Below are 15,295 nucleotides of genomic sequence, written 5' to 3' on the forward strand. Positions count from 1 at the left end.
TGCAAGAAGTCTTAGGCGATGTTTCCCAGCATCCGACCGGAGACGCAGCTGGTACGGGTGGTCAAAGGCCAGTGAACGAGGTCGTGTGTTAGACGGGCTCGTCTGAGGGCGCCGACCTGCCTGCAGGCTGTAGCGGAAGCCGTCGCGCGGTCCACATGAAGGCTCGCGTCGAGCGCTATGTCGTGTCGCTCGTTGTAGGGTCGGAATAGGCGCAAGAATGTTATACCGTCGCGAGGCCGCTACGCTTGATATACCGTTCTCGGTTTCGGAGCTTTCGTTGGCCAGCGAGGTATTCGTTCGGTTGGGTCGCGCGAGGAATGTGTTCGGCCCAGCAAGATCTTTGTTCCATGCGATCCTGCACAATTTGTAGATATTAATGCAGCATTGAGACGGGCGCAAAGTGCTATGGCGCAGCTCCAGAGAGTGTCGTCGGAGCTGATGGCGCAGGTCTTCGTTTGAGGCTAAGGCTGACGGGGGTCAGGTCCGTGCGGGCGCGGCTAGGATGGCAGCATCTTTTTGGGCAATGCAGTTTCTACTCGACCTTCGACCACGGGCAATACTTTTGATGGACAACACTTTCAGGTCGTTTCTGCTCGAAAATACAGACTCAACGTAGCGATCAACGCATCGCAGGGACGGCCAAACGAAAGATGGCGCTTTCAAACCGTCGACCGGCAAGGCTCGAGTCAAACGACATTGACAGTCTCTTCCATCAGACCATCGGCCGACAACATCGCCAGTATCGTTCTGTATAGAGCTTCCAGCATTGACCGAGCCAGCAAAATGGAGATGTCTCTATCCTCCAGCTCAAAATACAACACTCCAATCCAATCAGGACCACCTCGTGCGGTGCATCTCACACGGCAGCGTGTAGACACATCGCCGACAAGACCTTAAGAGCAACGGTCTTGATGCACAACTCCCGAACTTCCCTCGAAACTTTCACCGTACAAATCTCGCTCGGTTGGCTTTGGACGGTGCAGTTTGAGCCGAAGCACGGAGGCCTCACATGATCCTGCCTGGATCTGATCAGGCCTTCCTGCATCGAGTTCACATCTCACGGTGAAGAAGTCAGACCGGAGCTCCAGCGGACGTTCTGTCTGCTGATCTCGAGACATCATGTCTTTGGTCTACCTCATGGTCTTCGAACGGTGCCGCAGAAACATCTGACCCCGGACGCCCCATACCACGCGGCTACCCGGATATAAGCTTACTTTGCTCCGAGGTCTTGCACTTCCCCGCCATTACCAGATTACCGGCTCATCGTTCATGCGTCTGTTGGTCATTTAGACATCTACGGACCTCAACTACACTGCTTTTGACAAATAGCACTGAGCAATACATTGTTCGTTGAGACTCAGACATCTCATCCCGACCCTTGATACCATCCTGAATCCCACTGCCTTGTAGCCGATGCCACTCAAGATGGGGATCAAGCATGATGCGCCAAACAGCATATATGGCAACAACCAAGTCGATGACATTGAAGTAAACCACCCGACAGCCGAACGAGATGGACTCCTCATTCCAGACCGAGACGAGCATGGTTACCAAATCCGGGAGCAGCCCTACGGCACTAAACGTCAAGTGAAAGTCATCCTTATGGGAGCAGGTGCATCAACGTTGAATTTTCTCAAGAAAGCGGAAGAAGAAATGAGCAACCTCGATATTACAGTATACGAGAAGAACCATGATGTTGGAGGTACCTGGCTGGAGAATCGTTACCCTGGCTGTGCGTGCGACATTCCGAGCGTCAATTACCAGGTATGCATGCAGATGTACAGGCGGTCCGTGGCAGGCATACTAACGATGTCCCTGCAGTTCAGTTGGGCCATCAAGCTTTGGACACATTTCTACAGTTTTTCGCCGGAGATCTGGCAGTAATTTGCCTCGTCCCTTGCGTTCGAGCTATCGCTGACAGTTCTGCCCTTCTGTTAGGTACATCAAGGGGCTCTACGATGAGGGCGATTTCATTAACAAGTACATCAAACTACGACACACCATTCAGCATGTCGAATGGAATGAAGCCAAAGGCAAATGGGAGATCAAAGTCCAAAACATGGAGACAGGCGAGGAACTCGAGGACGAAGCAGAGTATTTCATCAACGCTGGAGGCGTATTGAACAACTTCAAATGGCCGGACATTCCTGGTCTCCATGACTTCAAGGGCAAGTTGATGCACTCTGCTGCATATGAAGAAGGATACGATCTCAAAGACAAGAAGGTCGCGGTCGTTGGAGCCGGCAGTTCAGGGGTGCAGATTGTTGCCAGGATTCAACCGCATGTTCAGCAGCTTTTTGTGCGTCTATCTCGACTGCATATTTATCGACAGCTACTGACAATGGTTCTAGCACTGGATCCGCTCACCCATCTGGATCACAGCCGGATTCGCCCAAACGTGGGCCGGCAAAGACGGCGCCAACTTCGAATACAGCGAAGAGCAGAAGCAATACCTCAAAGACAATCCCGAGAAGTATCTCGAGTACCGAAAGCAGGTCGAGAACGAACTCAATCAACGATTCAAGTTCATCATCAAGGGTAGCCAGGAAGCCGCCGAGGCACGCGAGTTCTCCTACAAGCAAATGGAGCGTAAATTGAACAATGATCCCCGTTTGTGCGACAAGATCATCCCGAAGAACTTTAATCCTGGCTGTCGTCGTCCGACGCCTGCTCCAGGCTATCTCGAAGCGCTCGTGGCTCCGAACGCAACCATCTTCACCGACGCTATTGGCAAATTCACACCCAACGGCTTCATCGACCATGATGGCAATGAGCACGAGTGTGATGTTGTCATCTGTGCCACAGGATTCGATACTTCCTGGCTGCCTCGCTTTCCGTTCCGCGCGCATGGAAAGGTAAGGAACCACGTATGAAGGGCACATCACTGTTCTCCTGCTCAGACTGCATGCTCCAAGCCACTCAGGTCCAAGTCGTGCAGTGCAGTTTGGGCACGATCACGGAGACAGCATGCCTCAGTACTCTGCCTCGTCCCATCTTTGTCTGATACATCTGCTGACTTCCATTCCTTGCAACTCTAGGACATCCGCGACTTGTGGAATGCCAAAGATGGCGTGACGTCCTATCTCTCCATCGGCATCCCAACTTTCCCCAACCAGTAGGTGCACTCAGAGCAAATGATCCATTCAATGACGAAAGTACTGACCTATTACAGCTTCACCTTCTGTGGCCCATACGGTAAGTCTCTAAAGGGTGCAAGGCTTACGGCGCCTGAGACGGTCTCGGCTTGTCTGAAAATCGCTGACCCTTATACCCTTTGGTGTACAGGTCCTCTTGGCCACGGCTCCTTCATGCCCTTGATCGAGCGATGGACGACCTACATGTTCTCCGTCATTTCCAAAGCACAAGAAGAAAACATCAAATCCTTCACTCCCAAAATGGCTCCTTCGCGAGCATTTCGTCAACATGCGGACCTCTTCTTGCAGCGTACGGCGTGGACCAGTCCGTGTCGCTCCTGGTTCAAGCAAGGCAAGAACGACGGCCAAGCAGCGATCTACCCCGGCAGTCGGCTGCATTTCTTGCATTTGTTGAAAAGTCCGAGGTTTGAGGATTTTGAGATTCAGAGTTGGGATGAGAATCCCTTTACGTTCTTGGGCAATGGATTCGATACGAGGGAGTTCGATGGGCGGGATATCACTGATTATCTCGGTCTGCTGGGTGATGGCAAAGATGTTCAGCCGCAGTATGGAGAGGAGTTGATGGGCAAGCTGGCGGGTTGGTCGATTGGGAAGTGAGGCTGAGCCCGGTAGTAGTGAGTTGTGTACTTCTCGCCTACACTATATTGCGCAAACAGTCCAGTCATCCCAGTGTCGCTTTAGGCTCCTGCGGTCGAAGAGTTCCAGAATGCTCGCATCTACTTTCTTGGTCGATCAGCGACTCCATCCATTGATCACGCGTGCTCGTTATGTCATCGAGCCGACATCCCATGGCCGAGCGCTTACCAAAAGCCGACAAGTTTCTACCATATCTTGGCTAGCAACATCTACCTCCGTGCTTCCGCTCAAACTGCACAATCAAAGCTGACCGAGCGATATCTGTATAGTGAAAGTTGCGCAGAAACTTAGGGACATGTGCATTAGGATAGTTGCTCTTGCGGTCTTGTCGACAATGTGTCTCTACGCTGCCATGTGACATGCACCGCACGAGGTGGGCCTAATTGGATTGGTCCGGGGTGCTGCAGTTTGAGCGGAAAGATGGAGGTAAGTCTAGCCCGCGGTCGGCGCCCGCGGTTGCGTCGATGGGTCATGCATGCTAGCATAGACTGACTTGGCGGAACGGCGCTCGTGCATGGCGACCAGGATGATGATAAGCACAGCCGCTCGGGGAGTATGTGCGGTAAACCACACTGGTGAATATCGCCGCGTCACATTCTCTGTGGTCAAGTCACGCGAGACGGACTCTGGTCCGAAGTTCTGATTGTGATTGAATGAAAAGGGTCACCAGGGAGATATACTTCTTCCCGAGCCAAGACGCATTAGGCGGAGAGAGAGCGTGCATCGTGGGGAAGCGAGTTTCGATCATGTAACAGTATAATGAGCCTTCTGGGGTGCAGCGAAATGCCTCAAAGGCGGCGGATGGAAGAGATGAGTAAGAGATGCAGTGGGAAGAAAGCATGCCGTCAAGGTCTCGCCATGCACTTGGACAAGAATTGGTGCTCGGCTTGTTCTGGTGGTGTGTAACATGTCCCTCGAATCTTGATGCTGGGAGGCGTGGTTGACTATGCTTTTGTCGTGCATGCGCGAGCACGATCACATCGATCAAGGCTCGGCATATTCGGGTCGGTGGAGTTTTTTGAGATAAGCATCCCTGCGTGGCCAAGCCTGTGTTGTGGAAGGATTCTGGAACGTTGTGTGTCACTTTCGTCGGTGAGGCTGTGATTGCGATACTCTGTCGAATCTGCATTGTATGAAGTGAAGTATGATGATACCCTGGCTCACGACAAGGAAGCCGCATTTGGCAGGGTGATGTTGAAGAAAATAGGCTTTGAGCGGAGCCTTTTCGCGGCACGCCTTCCATGTCACGCCACGTGACGCCAGGGCACCAAAGTCATCTCTCCAGCGGTATGACTTTCAAGGTCAGACTCATCACACCGACGACCCGAGGACGAAATGACCTCCAAATCGAGGCTGAACGGATCGCACCTTCCTAGCTGCGATAAGACTCCGGAAGGCGAAGCCGTTTTTATCAAGGCGAATCCTTCGCGTATCTTTGCGGGCACGAATGGCGATGGACAGCCAAGCCGGCGCCATGGTTGCATTCGGTTCAATTCGTGATACCGGCCTTGGTATTGCACCTGTTGCACCTTGGCGTGGGAGGTATCATAACGCGATCGTTTCCCTGCTCTTTCCGACCTGCCGATGAGGTGACAAGCATCGGCTGCCATCACATCGCTGTCGCCGCAGTACATCTCTTTCCTGATTCCCTCAATCTCTCAAAGAGATACTGCAAAGATGGTGGGCTGGAAACGCAACAACTCGGCGGCCGTTGTCGAGGCCCCGTCTTCTGGCAACAACTCGGACACGGAGAAGAATGCTCACTACCACCATGATTCCGCCTCGCCAGATATCGCGGTGGGTGATCAAGGCCAGCTCAGCGACCCTAACGATGCCAACCACAGCCTTCATCGTGGTCTCCAGGCTCGTCAGGTATCTATGATTGCCATCGGTGGTGCCATCGGAACTGGTTTGATTATCAACACTGGAACTGCGCTCGCGAATACTGGTCCCGCTCCTCTTGTCATCTCTTGTATGTCGAGATCTGCCAGGACATCAAATGACACACAGAGCTAACAAAAAACGCAGACAGTCTCGTTGGTGTTCTCGTCTTCGTGGTCATGGCCTCTCTCGGTGAAATGGCGACATGGCTTCCCGCTGCTGGAGGTTTCGCTGTCTACGCTGATCGTTTCGTCGACCCGGCTCTTGGCTTCTCTCTTGGATACACATACTGGTTCAAATATATCATCACCACGCCTAATCAGTTAACGGCCGGGGCTCTGGTCATTTCGTACTGGCTGCCAGCTGATCGAGTGAATCCGGGCGTCTGGATCACGATTTTTCTGGTCCTCATCGTCACCATCAACGTTCTCGGAATCAAATACTTTGGCGAGATCGAGTTCTGGCTCTCTTCGGTTTGTCGGTCCTAAAACGACGATGCGTAACTATGCTAACACGAAATAGATCAAAGTCTTGGTTATTCTAGGGTTGATCCTTCTCAGTCTCATCATCGCTCTTGGAGGCGCGGATGGCGATGTCAGAGGCTTCAGATACTGGAACAATCCCGGAGCATTCAACCCATACAAAGGAAGCGGTAGCTGGGGACGTTTCCTCGCCGTCTGGCAATCGATGGTCACGGCTGTGTTCGCATACTTGGGAACTGAACTCGTCGGTGTCACTGTTGGAGAAGCCCAGAATCCTCGCAAGGTGAGCGCAAAGAAGGCCCAAACCACGACTATGCTAACGAATCGTAGAATGTCCCACGAGCCATCAAGCTCACATTCTACCGCATCTGCGTGTTCTACATATGTTCCGTCATCCTCCTCGGAATGTGCGTACCGTACAACAGCGACGAGCTCGCATTCGCCAAGAAGGCCAAACTTGGAGCCGCTGCATCTCCCGTGAGTGATGGAAACGATGTAAACAGCGCACAGAGTCACTGACTTTCGCACAGTTCGTCGCTGCTATCAAGCTCGCCGGCATCGATGTCCTCCCAGGTCTCCTCAACGCTTGCATCCTGATTTTCGTCTTCAGCGCTGCCAACTCTGACCTCTACATCGCATCTCGTACACTTCATGGCCTTGCTCTCAAAGGTCATGCGCCCAGATTTCTGGCCACGACAAGCAAAGTGAGATTAATCAATTGAATCTTCGACGTCAATTCCAATTGTGCTAACCCGAAATCCAGCGCGGCGTGCCCTTCTATGCTCTTGGACTCTCCTCCCTCATTTGCTGCATCGCGTACATGAACGTCTCGACGGGATCCCAGATCGTCTTTGGCTACTTCGTCAACCTCGTCTCCATTTTCGGTCTCCTCACCTGGATCTCCATCCTTGTCTCCCACATCTACTTCGTCAAAGCCCGTCGCGCACAAGGCGTACCAGACAGCAGTCCGCTACTCCGGTACCGCTCGCCGTTCGGTCTGATCGGAACTTACTGCGCGCTTGCGTTCTGCATTCTCATCGCTGTGACCAAGAACTTCACCGTCTTCACCCCGGGCACCTATGGCAGCTTCGACTACAAGAACTTCATCACTGGATACCTTGGAATCCCGCTGTATTTGATCATGATTGTCGGATACAAGTATGGTCGCAAGACACACCAAGTCAAGCCTGAGGTGGCGGACCTGTGGTCGGGCAAGGACGTCATTGACCGCGATGAACAGATGTGGATCGAGAAGGAGGCCGCGGATCGTGCCAATGGGCGGGACGGTAGCTGGTTTTACCGACACTCGCTCGGATATATCTTCTGAGCGGTGTTTCGGCAGCGTTGGAGGACATGGCTTTATGTGCATAGTCACGAGAACAATGATATGAGTCTGATCTTTATTCGCTACTCCGTAGCAGGACTCGTGGTGTGGTGAAGCTCATGTCTCGCTACATACCATTTTTCGCAAACTCCGCTGAGCAGCAAGTGGTCAGCGACAACACCAACCTGGACTCGATGGGTAAGAGAGCTGATAAGACATGACTACCTGTGGTGACAGGATCGGATCTCCTGGTCGAGACACGCTGCCACCGTACTTTACTAAACCTGGACCCTGCCTTTCTGCCGGTGGACTGTCGCGATGCCACGATTTTCAAGAATCAACAACCCACCAATACACATAGACGGCGACTTCCAATCATCAAATCTCTCTTCCAGCGATAACTTGCTTGTATTGGCGAAGAAAATTAGGTCAGCTCGCCGCCTGGTCTCATGCCGCGGTTGTCAAAATTCCCATACCGTAAAACGCGCAGACGATCAAAAGGCGCGAATTTTGGAAAATGCCTCAAGGGGTCGCGAAACAACGACATCACGGGAATCTGACTGAGACACAAAGCTGGATGGTCTACGCAGACGACGAGAGGTAGGGCGTGAAACGTGAGCACTATAAATTCTTTATATCTCTCTCATTTGCGGTCGCTCCTTCTTGATCCTTCCATATCAAGATAATCACAAAATTCGCATTTCAAAGCAGTCGCCATGTCTCTGTGTTTCGATCAAGCATACACAGCACTCCGAAACGGTCGCATCTCCTACGAGCAGTATCTTCATGAAGTACTCGCAAACTTCGCAGATACCAGACATGCTAGTCATGCCCTTCTCAAGCGATCATGGGAATTCAGCATCAACGATCCAGTCGGCAACTCCATCCGTGAGGCAGTCTTGAGTACACCAACGGTCTCACATCAAGGTAAGCTCTACTCTGTCCCAGAACATCATCTCGTAACAATACTAAAAACCCTCCAGACCTGCAAACCCACCTCCTCCCACTCTACCTCTCAGTCCTGCACTCTTCCCTCCCTTCCCTCCGCCATCACCTCTCTCATCCAATGGCTCAACACAAACCAATTCTTCGATCTCTCCTCACCCTCGCCGCCTCGGTCTCCTCCGCTCAGATCCTACACTACCTCCTCTCTGCCCACCCTACGCTCTCCCTCCAAGAGACCAATACCTCTCTGGCCCTCTCATACACCCGGCGCACTGCACCGATGCTAGACGTCCTATACAACCATGATTGGCGGAGTATACGGAACTCTGCCACAGAGTTCCAGCGAGCGACGGAATGGGCTTTGCATACCCACGCGGAAGAGTTGGACTGGTTCCTGGCTCATGGTGGGATTGTGAACCAAGAAGTCCTGACGAGAACGACCCGCTGTCAGACCAAGATCGCAGCTGATTGTGTGGCTTTACTGCTCGAGAGGGGTGGAGTGGAAATGTTCAAGCAGACGGGAGTGTTGCAGATGGCGGCTAGAAGAGGTCAGGCGGAACTGGTCAGGATGCTGGTCGAGGCTGGGGTGGATGTCGATGAGGTGGTACAATTGGAGAGGTATAGAGAAGGGACGACGACGTTAGATGAGGCGGCGAGAGGAGGGCATGTGGAGATTGCGAGAATGTTGGTGGCGTACGGTGCGGGTATGAGGAGTAGTGGAGGCAGACTTGCTAGTGCTAGACTTTAGACGAGACAATGGTCAGTCATCTACATATCACGAGTGAGTTTGACATCCGGTGAGTGTACAACGAAGTACATTTTGCAGTATGTGGTGCCAGACCCTATGGTATCCTAGCTATGGTGTGATTCTCGATGGCTCCGTTGAGCATGCAAGCTCTGTTGGTTCGATGGCAGACTGCCTTCGACTTCGCTACACGTCTGGATCATCACCTTGCGGCGTATTCCAATGCACTCGAAATCAAGACAATTCGTTCTCCAATCGATGTGTCCAACGATTCATGACTTTCCTTCCCAAAACCCAAAGCCAGTCATGTCATCGTGATCCATTTCGAACGTTTGATCGTCGTTGCCCTGTCACCCTATTCACTTCACCCGTTGTTCCTTCCCTACTGATTCACCTCAGTTCATACTCGGAAACTTGACCCCGACCTCGACCAATCCAGCCCGAATCTTCGTGATGCCCTCGCCGACCGTATCCAACAACTTCAGCGTCTTCTTGTCTCTCGGATCGACCTTCACCCTCATCGCGAGACTCGCACGCAGCAGCGACTTGTGTGCCCGCGTGAGGTCGATGAGGGCGCGCATGCGGGTGATGGCGGTGCGGGCGGCGGTCTTGTCGGTGGTGGAGAGGGGGACAGAGTAGGTCATCAGCGGATTGATGCGGTAGAAGGAGGCGGACGAAGAGAAAGGGTGGAGTGCGGCGTGGGTGATGGTCGTCATGGTGGCGGGGTTCTTGTCGGTGAGGGTGGTTGTGGAGGCGGAATACTTGAGGTTGGTCTCATCCTCGATGATCGGAACTTCGAGTTCGGCGGAGGTCATGGACTGGTGGTCCTCGGAGTCGTGCTCGCTGATGGTGCTGAAAGCCGTAGCAGCTGAGGTGTTGGTGGAGACCGCCTTGAGATCGTACATGTCGTCGGAATCGATCTCGGGGTCAGCGGCAAGCACCTCGTCGGTGATGACCTCCTGCTTCTCTGCTTTGGAGTCGGACACGACGTCGGGAGACCAGCCGGCCAGCTTCTGCCACAACTTGTCCTTGCGCTCCTGGAACTGCTTGGCTTTGATCGAGTTTTCCGGTGCAGAGGGTGCTTGGGTTGCTTCACTCTCGATCGTGGGGACGCGGCGAGTAGTCAAGGCCGTAGGAATGTCGCGCAGGCTCTCCATTAGACTCGATTTTCCAGCGGACTGGTCTCCAATGACGACTAGTTTTCCGTTCACGAAGGCTTTCTTAATCGTGTCGGCGCCAGTCTCGATCGCCGAGGCGAGGTGTTCGGTGAAGGTAGACGGCATTGAGTTCCCATCGGTCTTGTTGGTCGAGGCAGTACCCTGGCCCTTGTCGCCGTGCGCGGAGGTGTCGGTCTTGCGCCGCGATTGACGATCATTCGTAATGGTCATCTCGTCCATGTCGTCCGAGAGCTTCCGCTCGAGAGCATCGCGCACGGCCTTGTCGTTGTTCCCCACGTCCTTCTTGGTCTCAGCCTCGTAGGCCTCGATCTTCTCCTGCAAGCTTCCGTGGTGGAGCAGACGTCCCGCCGAGACTGACACCTGGCCGCCCATTCCAGCCTCGATGTTTTCATCCTCCACAGTATCTCCGATCTCCATCTGCTCGTCACCCCGCGCCTCAACACCCTCCTTGACCTGCGCACCCTCCTCATCCCCCACCAAAACATCAGCATACCTCACAACCCCCTCCCCACCTTCTCCTCCATCACCCACCATCACCCCACCCATCTCCTCCTGCTCACCTTTGAACGCCTTCACCTGTCCCAACAATTCATCCGCCCGCTCCTGCAACACCTGAATCTCCGGCACCACGAGCGAGTAATCATACCTGATATTGGCGCAATTGCACACCGCATGGTTGGCATGGTTGTGTGGCGCTTGATCGCTGCCACTGCCGCTGGGGGAGTGGTCGGTGGGAATCATGTTGTGCTTCTTGTGGGTGTGTTTGTTTGGTGGTATGGTTGACTTGCGCGGTGTGGGTGCGCGGGTTTTGAGAGAGCTTGGTTGTGTTGGTGATGGAAAGGTAGAATGTGGATGTCGGTGAAAGAGACGAGAGTGGTGAAGAGATGGAGAAGGTGTTTGCGCAACCTCGAGACAAACGGCGGCGTTTGCTTGAAGAGGGCTTGGCGGAGGTAGAGCTCGGGCTTGGCTGTCTTGTGACGATGTTTGTGTGGTGATTGGTAAGGCGTTTGTTGATGTCGAGTCGGTATTAAAGGATGTAATAAGGTCGAGGTCGAGGTCGAGGTCGTGGAGTTGGAGTGCAGAACATAACATCTACGCCAGCTCAATTGCTCGTGATGGTCCAAGTTCCTGCTGCTGCGCGCACGTGAAAGCCAAGCTTTAATGCGCAAGTGAATGACGGACTTTCTTTGCTCTCGAGCTCGGAAACAGCATGTGTTGCTTCAACCAAAGAAAGTGCAGAAGAGCCTTGCCAGGTAGCTCCGTGCTTCCCCTTAGATTGCATACTCCAAGCCACTCGAGCGGAGGTCGGCCGGTCATGACTGTACGGAAAGCTGGGGAGGTAGGCAACGGAAGCCGTATCGTTGAAGTCCATGGGTCTTCTTAATGTATTTCTCCTCGTTGTCGCCTGAACTCAGCCATATGAAGTGCTTTGAGAGGCTTGGAGTGTGCAATTCGAGCGGGAGCACGGAGGTATCGTGAGATAGTTGATGCATATTCGGAAGCTCACCTTCAACCCAACCGCTGCGTCCACCCTCCCAGATTCTCTCACCCCGTTCCACTTCGGCGGGGCAGAAGGTCCACCACCCCAGTTTCGCAGAAAATGATGTCGTGAAAAGCGACCAAGAGAATGTACTGTTTAATACCCATATCTCTTCTGCTAGACCTCTTCCCGAACAAGCTCGTGCACAAGATATGCTCTCAGTCCATCATCCTATCCCACAAATGTACCAACCCAGGCCAATCTCACCATCCGTACCAATATCCTGCGCGAGAACGCTATAACTCCAAATGCCGGCATCAAAAGTCTCCTCTTCCGTGTGTCGACATCGTGAGTCCAAAATGACCCGAGTCGAAGGTGAAACCAATCCGGAAAACAAACTTTCAAGCAACGCTTGCTTGCCCGCCAAAATCGTATCAAGAAATCCTCCCAAGCAAACCAAGCCATCGCGGCTATTCCCCAAATCTTATCCAAGCAAAACGCAACGAAACACGGCCACCTCTTACCAAGTCTCAGCAATATACTGTCCACCCGCCTTCTTCCCCTCCCAGAACTGCCGTGCGGTCTCCTCATCCAAATTCCCCTTATCCATTGCAACATCAACAAGTGCACTCTCCACTCCCTCGCCCATGCCCGAGGTAGATCCACACACGAAAATTCTCCCGTCCAGCGCATTGATTACAAACCAGACAATGTCCGCTTGCAACCTGACCTCATCTTGGACATACTTGGCCACCTTCTGCTCAGACTTTGGGTCTCCCTCGCCATCGATCACAGGCGTGTTGGTATGTGTCTCACCCACCGCTGCGACGGCAACACTCGCTTCGTCCTCCGCAACGGGAGGGAGCATCTTCTGCGCGCGAGACTGCACGACCTTTTTGATCTCCGATTCGTGCGCGCCGAGTTCGCCGCGGTAAATCTCATCGAGCATGCTATCGCGGATGCCTTGGATGAGCCAGATCTTGTTCGCGCAATTGGCGTTCTTCAGGCGGTTGAGAATGAAGCCACGGAAAGGAGCCATTCCCACACCCGCACCGATGAGCACCATCGGACCGTCGGAAGCGAACTCACGGGAGAGCGGGTTGGACATCAGACCGCGGAACATGGGGACGGAAAGGTTGAGGGCGCGGCCGGCGGTGCTGGGAGGAGAGTCTTTAGGTGCGGCACCTTCGGCTTCAATAAAGGCGCGGGCGATGCGTTCCATGAAGCCGGAGCCGACGCCGGAGCGTTTCGTGCCGGAATAGTTGGGTGTCTCGTGGATGGTGACGGCGATTTCGATTAGCCGGCGTCCAGCCAAGCCTTCACGGGCGGAGGAGACGTGAGGGTCGTTGGAGAGGGAGTAGAATCGTGGCATGAGTTGGGTGAGGACGGCGCACAGGGATTCGAGTGGTGGCTTTGAGGAGGGGAAGGCTCGGAGGAGTTGTTGGACGGTGATATGAGGTCCTGTGCGGAGGTCGCAGAAGGTCGCTTGTCCTTGTGCGGAGCAGACATATTCAAGAATCTTCTTCTCGTTGGGCTCGGAGGCGTGCTCTGCAAGAAGGCGGAGGAGTGGTTTGGTGGGTGCGGTGGAGGATATGTCGACTGTCCATGTGAGGACTTCCCTCCGTGTTGTGACAAGTTCTCGAGATTCCTCGTCGCCCCAAATGGTAGGCCAGCGTCCGCCTGTCGTTTGTAAACGAACCGCCTTGTCGCGGAGGAACCGAGGTACTCCGAGCTGATTCATGATATCCTCGACGACTTCTGGATCGTTTGGAGGACATACACCTACGGCACCACCGACTTTGAAATCCACGCCACCTTCTGCCGGATAGTCCGTGACATCGATGTCAAAGTGGAACGTCCTCTTTTCCGCACCAGGCTTGGTGAGCTCCCGAGCATCATACAATGGCGCATTGAAGATCTCATATGGAGGATGCGGCTTCATGTAAGTCGGCGGATACGACTTGACAGCCTCGGCATCATGTCTATGGTGTGCTTCGTCTGGAAACTTCTCCTCGATCGAGGCTCGTCGGAGGGCTGCAAACGACACCTTTGACTCTTGCACCTCGGGGATCTTGGTGAGTTCCGTGTCGAGGGATAGTGACCGTAAGTTGAGGTTGAGAAAGCGGTAGGCATCGTTGCTGGGTGTTATGATGGGCGCATAGGCCGTCTCGTCGGTGTGAAGAGGCAATGATTCTATCATGCAGCACCCCTCCCCACAGCAGTATTTCTGCAGGAACTTTGTGCCTCCGCCCGTCCCGATGAGTCGCCTGATATCATCGACATTGGAGGCATATGTTGTGCTTGCCCTTCTCTTTCGTGGAGGCTTTGTGCTCGTTTCGAGGGATAATTTTGACATTCGTACGAACGATCCATCGGCATCGCTGTGCTCCGTGAGCGGTGTTGAGGGGGTATCGGAATCGCTCGTATCGCCCTGCAGGCTCTCTCCACTAGATCGAGTCCTGATCGTGGCCATATTGCTCAGTCGCACGCTGTCTTCAAGAGGTATTCTCATTCCAGCGATGATGTCTTTCGGCTCGGAGGGAATGGGATTGTCTGGATGACTTGTCGCAGTATAGGGGATTGAGGTATGACGGTAGGTGGTGGCAGCATCTCCGAAGTGGGAAAAAGAATGGCGACGGACGCCACTCTCTTGTAATGCGGCCGACATTGGTGAATGTGGTGGGTGTGTCAGACGGATCGGAGGAGGAGGGTAAGGAGAGGGTGAAGGTGTCGCACTGAATGAACTGAGCGACAGTCAGAACCGGGCATTGGTAATGCAGAGAATGAGTGTGTGGGAGTGTGGTGTGCTGTATCGTGGGAGAGGGAGTGGTGGTGGGGAGCGCAGTCTAACAATGCACTAGGAGCATCGGCCGCGGTTGAGATTGACAGGTGAGAAAAAGCCCGATTGCCTCCTAGGCTCTAGTTCTAGCCTTGGGAGTGATGAACTCATTGGCAAGGGGAGCAGCCCTCTTTCTTCTTTGTGTTCTCTGCGCGACCGATGGCGAATCCATTGAATGTCGTCGTCGTCGTGTCGCTGCAAATCCCTCGTCTTCGTCGTCTTCCTCTTCTCCTCACTCAATGCAACTCGGCAGATGGATGACGCGGGGGGCTGAGAACTCACCGATTGGAATCTGGAGTGGATGGTGTTATCAGATCGTGGGATCCAGAATGGATTATCAGATCCAAAAGATGCCAAGGATGACCCAGACGGCCTATACCCCTTTTTGATGAGATCCGATCGGGTTGGCCACTGGGGTTGTTCCAAGGGAACGACAGTATTTGGTCGATGTATAGGCGTGAATGGTATGTGGATGTATGTGGATGTCGTCGAGCAGTGGTGGATGTTACAAGAAGGATTCTTCCAGTGTGGCAACAGCATCCGGCGTACTTTCTCCCAACATGGTTCGACTTTCAATGCCGCCCTTCGCCTCCGACTCCGAAATCGGTCCCTCGTCGGATTGATCCCCGT

The 15,295-nt window shown here is 53.6% G+C and overlaps 5 protein-coding genes across 5 annotated transcripts; 3 read left to right on the forward strand and 2 right to left on the reverse strand.

Moving 5' to 3' along the window:
• Nucleotides 1–1,425: 1,425 nt before the first annotated feature.
• MYCGRDRAFT_39671 (uncharacterized protein) lies at nt 1,426–3,752 on the forward strand (the record flags this gene model as incomplete). Its single annotated transcript, XM_003853790.1, has 7 exons — nt 1,426–1,764; nt 1,822–1,880; nt 1,939–2,299; nt 2,352–2,855; nt 3,039–3,115; nt 3,173–3,195; nt 3,286–3,752. The coding sequence occupies 7 exons, from the start codon at nt 1,426–1,428 to the stop codon at nt 3,750–3,752; spliced, it is 1,830 nt and encodes a 609-aa protein (XP_003853838.1).
• Nucleotides 3,753–5,401: 1,649 nt separating this feature from the next.
• On the forward strand, nt 5,402–7,895 carry MYCGRDRAFT_69847 (uncharacterized protein; the record flags this gene model as incomplete). Its single annotated transcript, XM_003853791.1, has 6 exons — nt 5,402–5,763; nt 5,820–6,145; nt 6,195–6,437; nt 6,485–6,631; nt 6,685–6,858; nt 6,918–7,895. The coding sequence occupies 6 exons, from the start codon at nt 5,469–5,471 to the stop codon at nt 7,479–7,481; spliced, it is 1,749 nt and encodes a 582-aa protein (XP_003853839.1).
• Nucleotides 7,896–8,165: 270 nt separating this feature from the next.
• On the forward strand, nt 8,166–8,838 carry MYCGRDRAFT_79974 (uncharacterized protein; the record flags this gene model as incomplete). Its single annotated transcript, XM_003853792.1, has 2 exons — nt 8,166–8,405; nt 8,462–8,838. Coding segments are annotated over 2 exons (479 nt in total), but the record flags the coding sequence as incomplete, so codon positions are not given.
• A 725-nt stretch (nt 8,839–9,563) lies between these two features.
• Nucleotides 9,564–11,087, reverse strand: MYCGRDRAFT_91725 (uncharacterized protein; the record flags this gene model as incomplete). The annotated part of the gene is made up of 1 exon (XM_003854367.1): nt 9,564–11,087. One exon carries the CDS (start codon nt 11,085–11,087, stop codon nt 9,564–9,566), a length of 1,524 nt encoding a protein of 507 aa, XP_003854415.1.
• Nucleotides 11,088–12,177: 1,090 nt separating this feature from the next.
• On the reverse strand, nt 12,178–14,558 carry MYCGRDRAFT_69850 (uncharacterized protein; the record flags this gene model as incomplete). The annotated part of the gene is made up of 2 exons (XM_003854366.1): nt 12,178–12,583; nt 12,683–14,558. The coding sequence occupies 2 exons, from the start codon at nt 14,492–14,494 to the stop codon at nt 12,347–12,349; spliced, it is 2,049 nt and encodes a 682-aa protein (XP_003854414.1).
• Between the last annotated feature and the right edge of the window lie 737 nt (nt 14,559–15,295).

Source organism: Zymoseptoria tritici, chromosome 3 (genome assembly GCF_000219625.1).
Source record: "Zymoseptoria tritici IPO323 chromosome 3, whole genome shotgun sequence".
NCBI classification, from domain to species: domain Eukaryota; kingdom Fungi; phylum Ascomycota; class Dothideomycetes; order Mycosphaerellales; family Mycosphaerellaceae; genus Zymoseptoria; species Zymoseptoria tritici.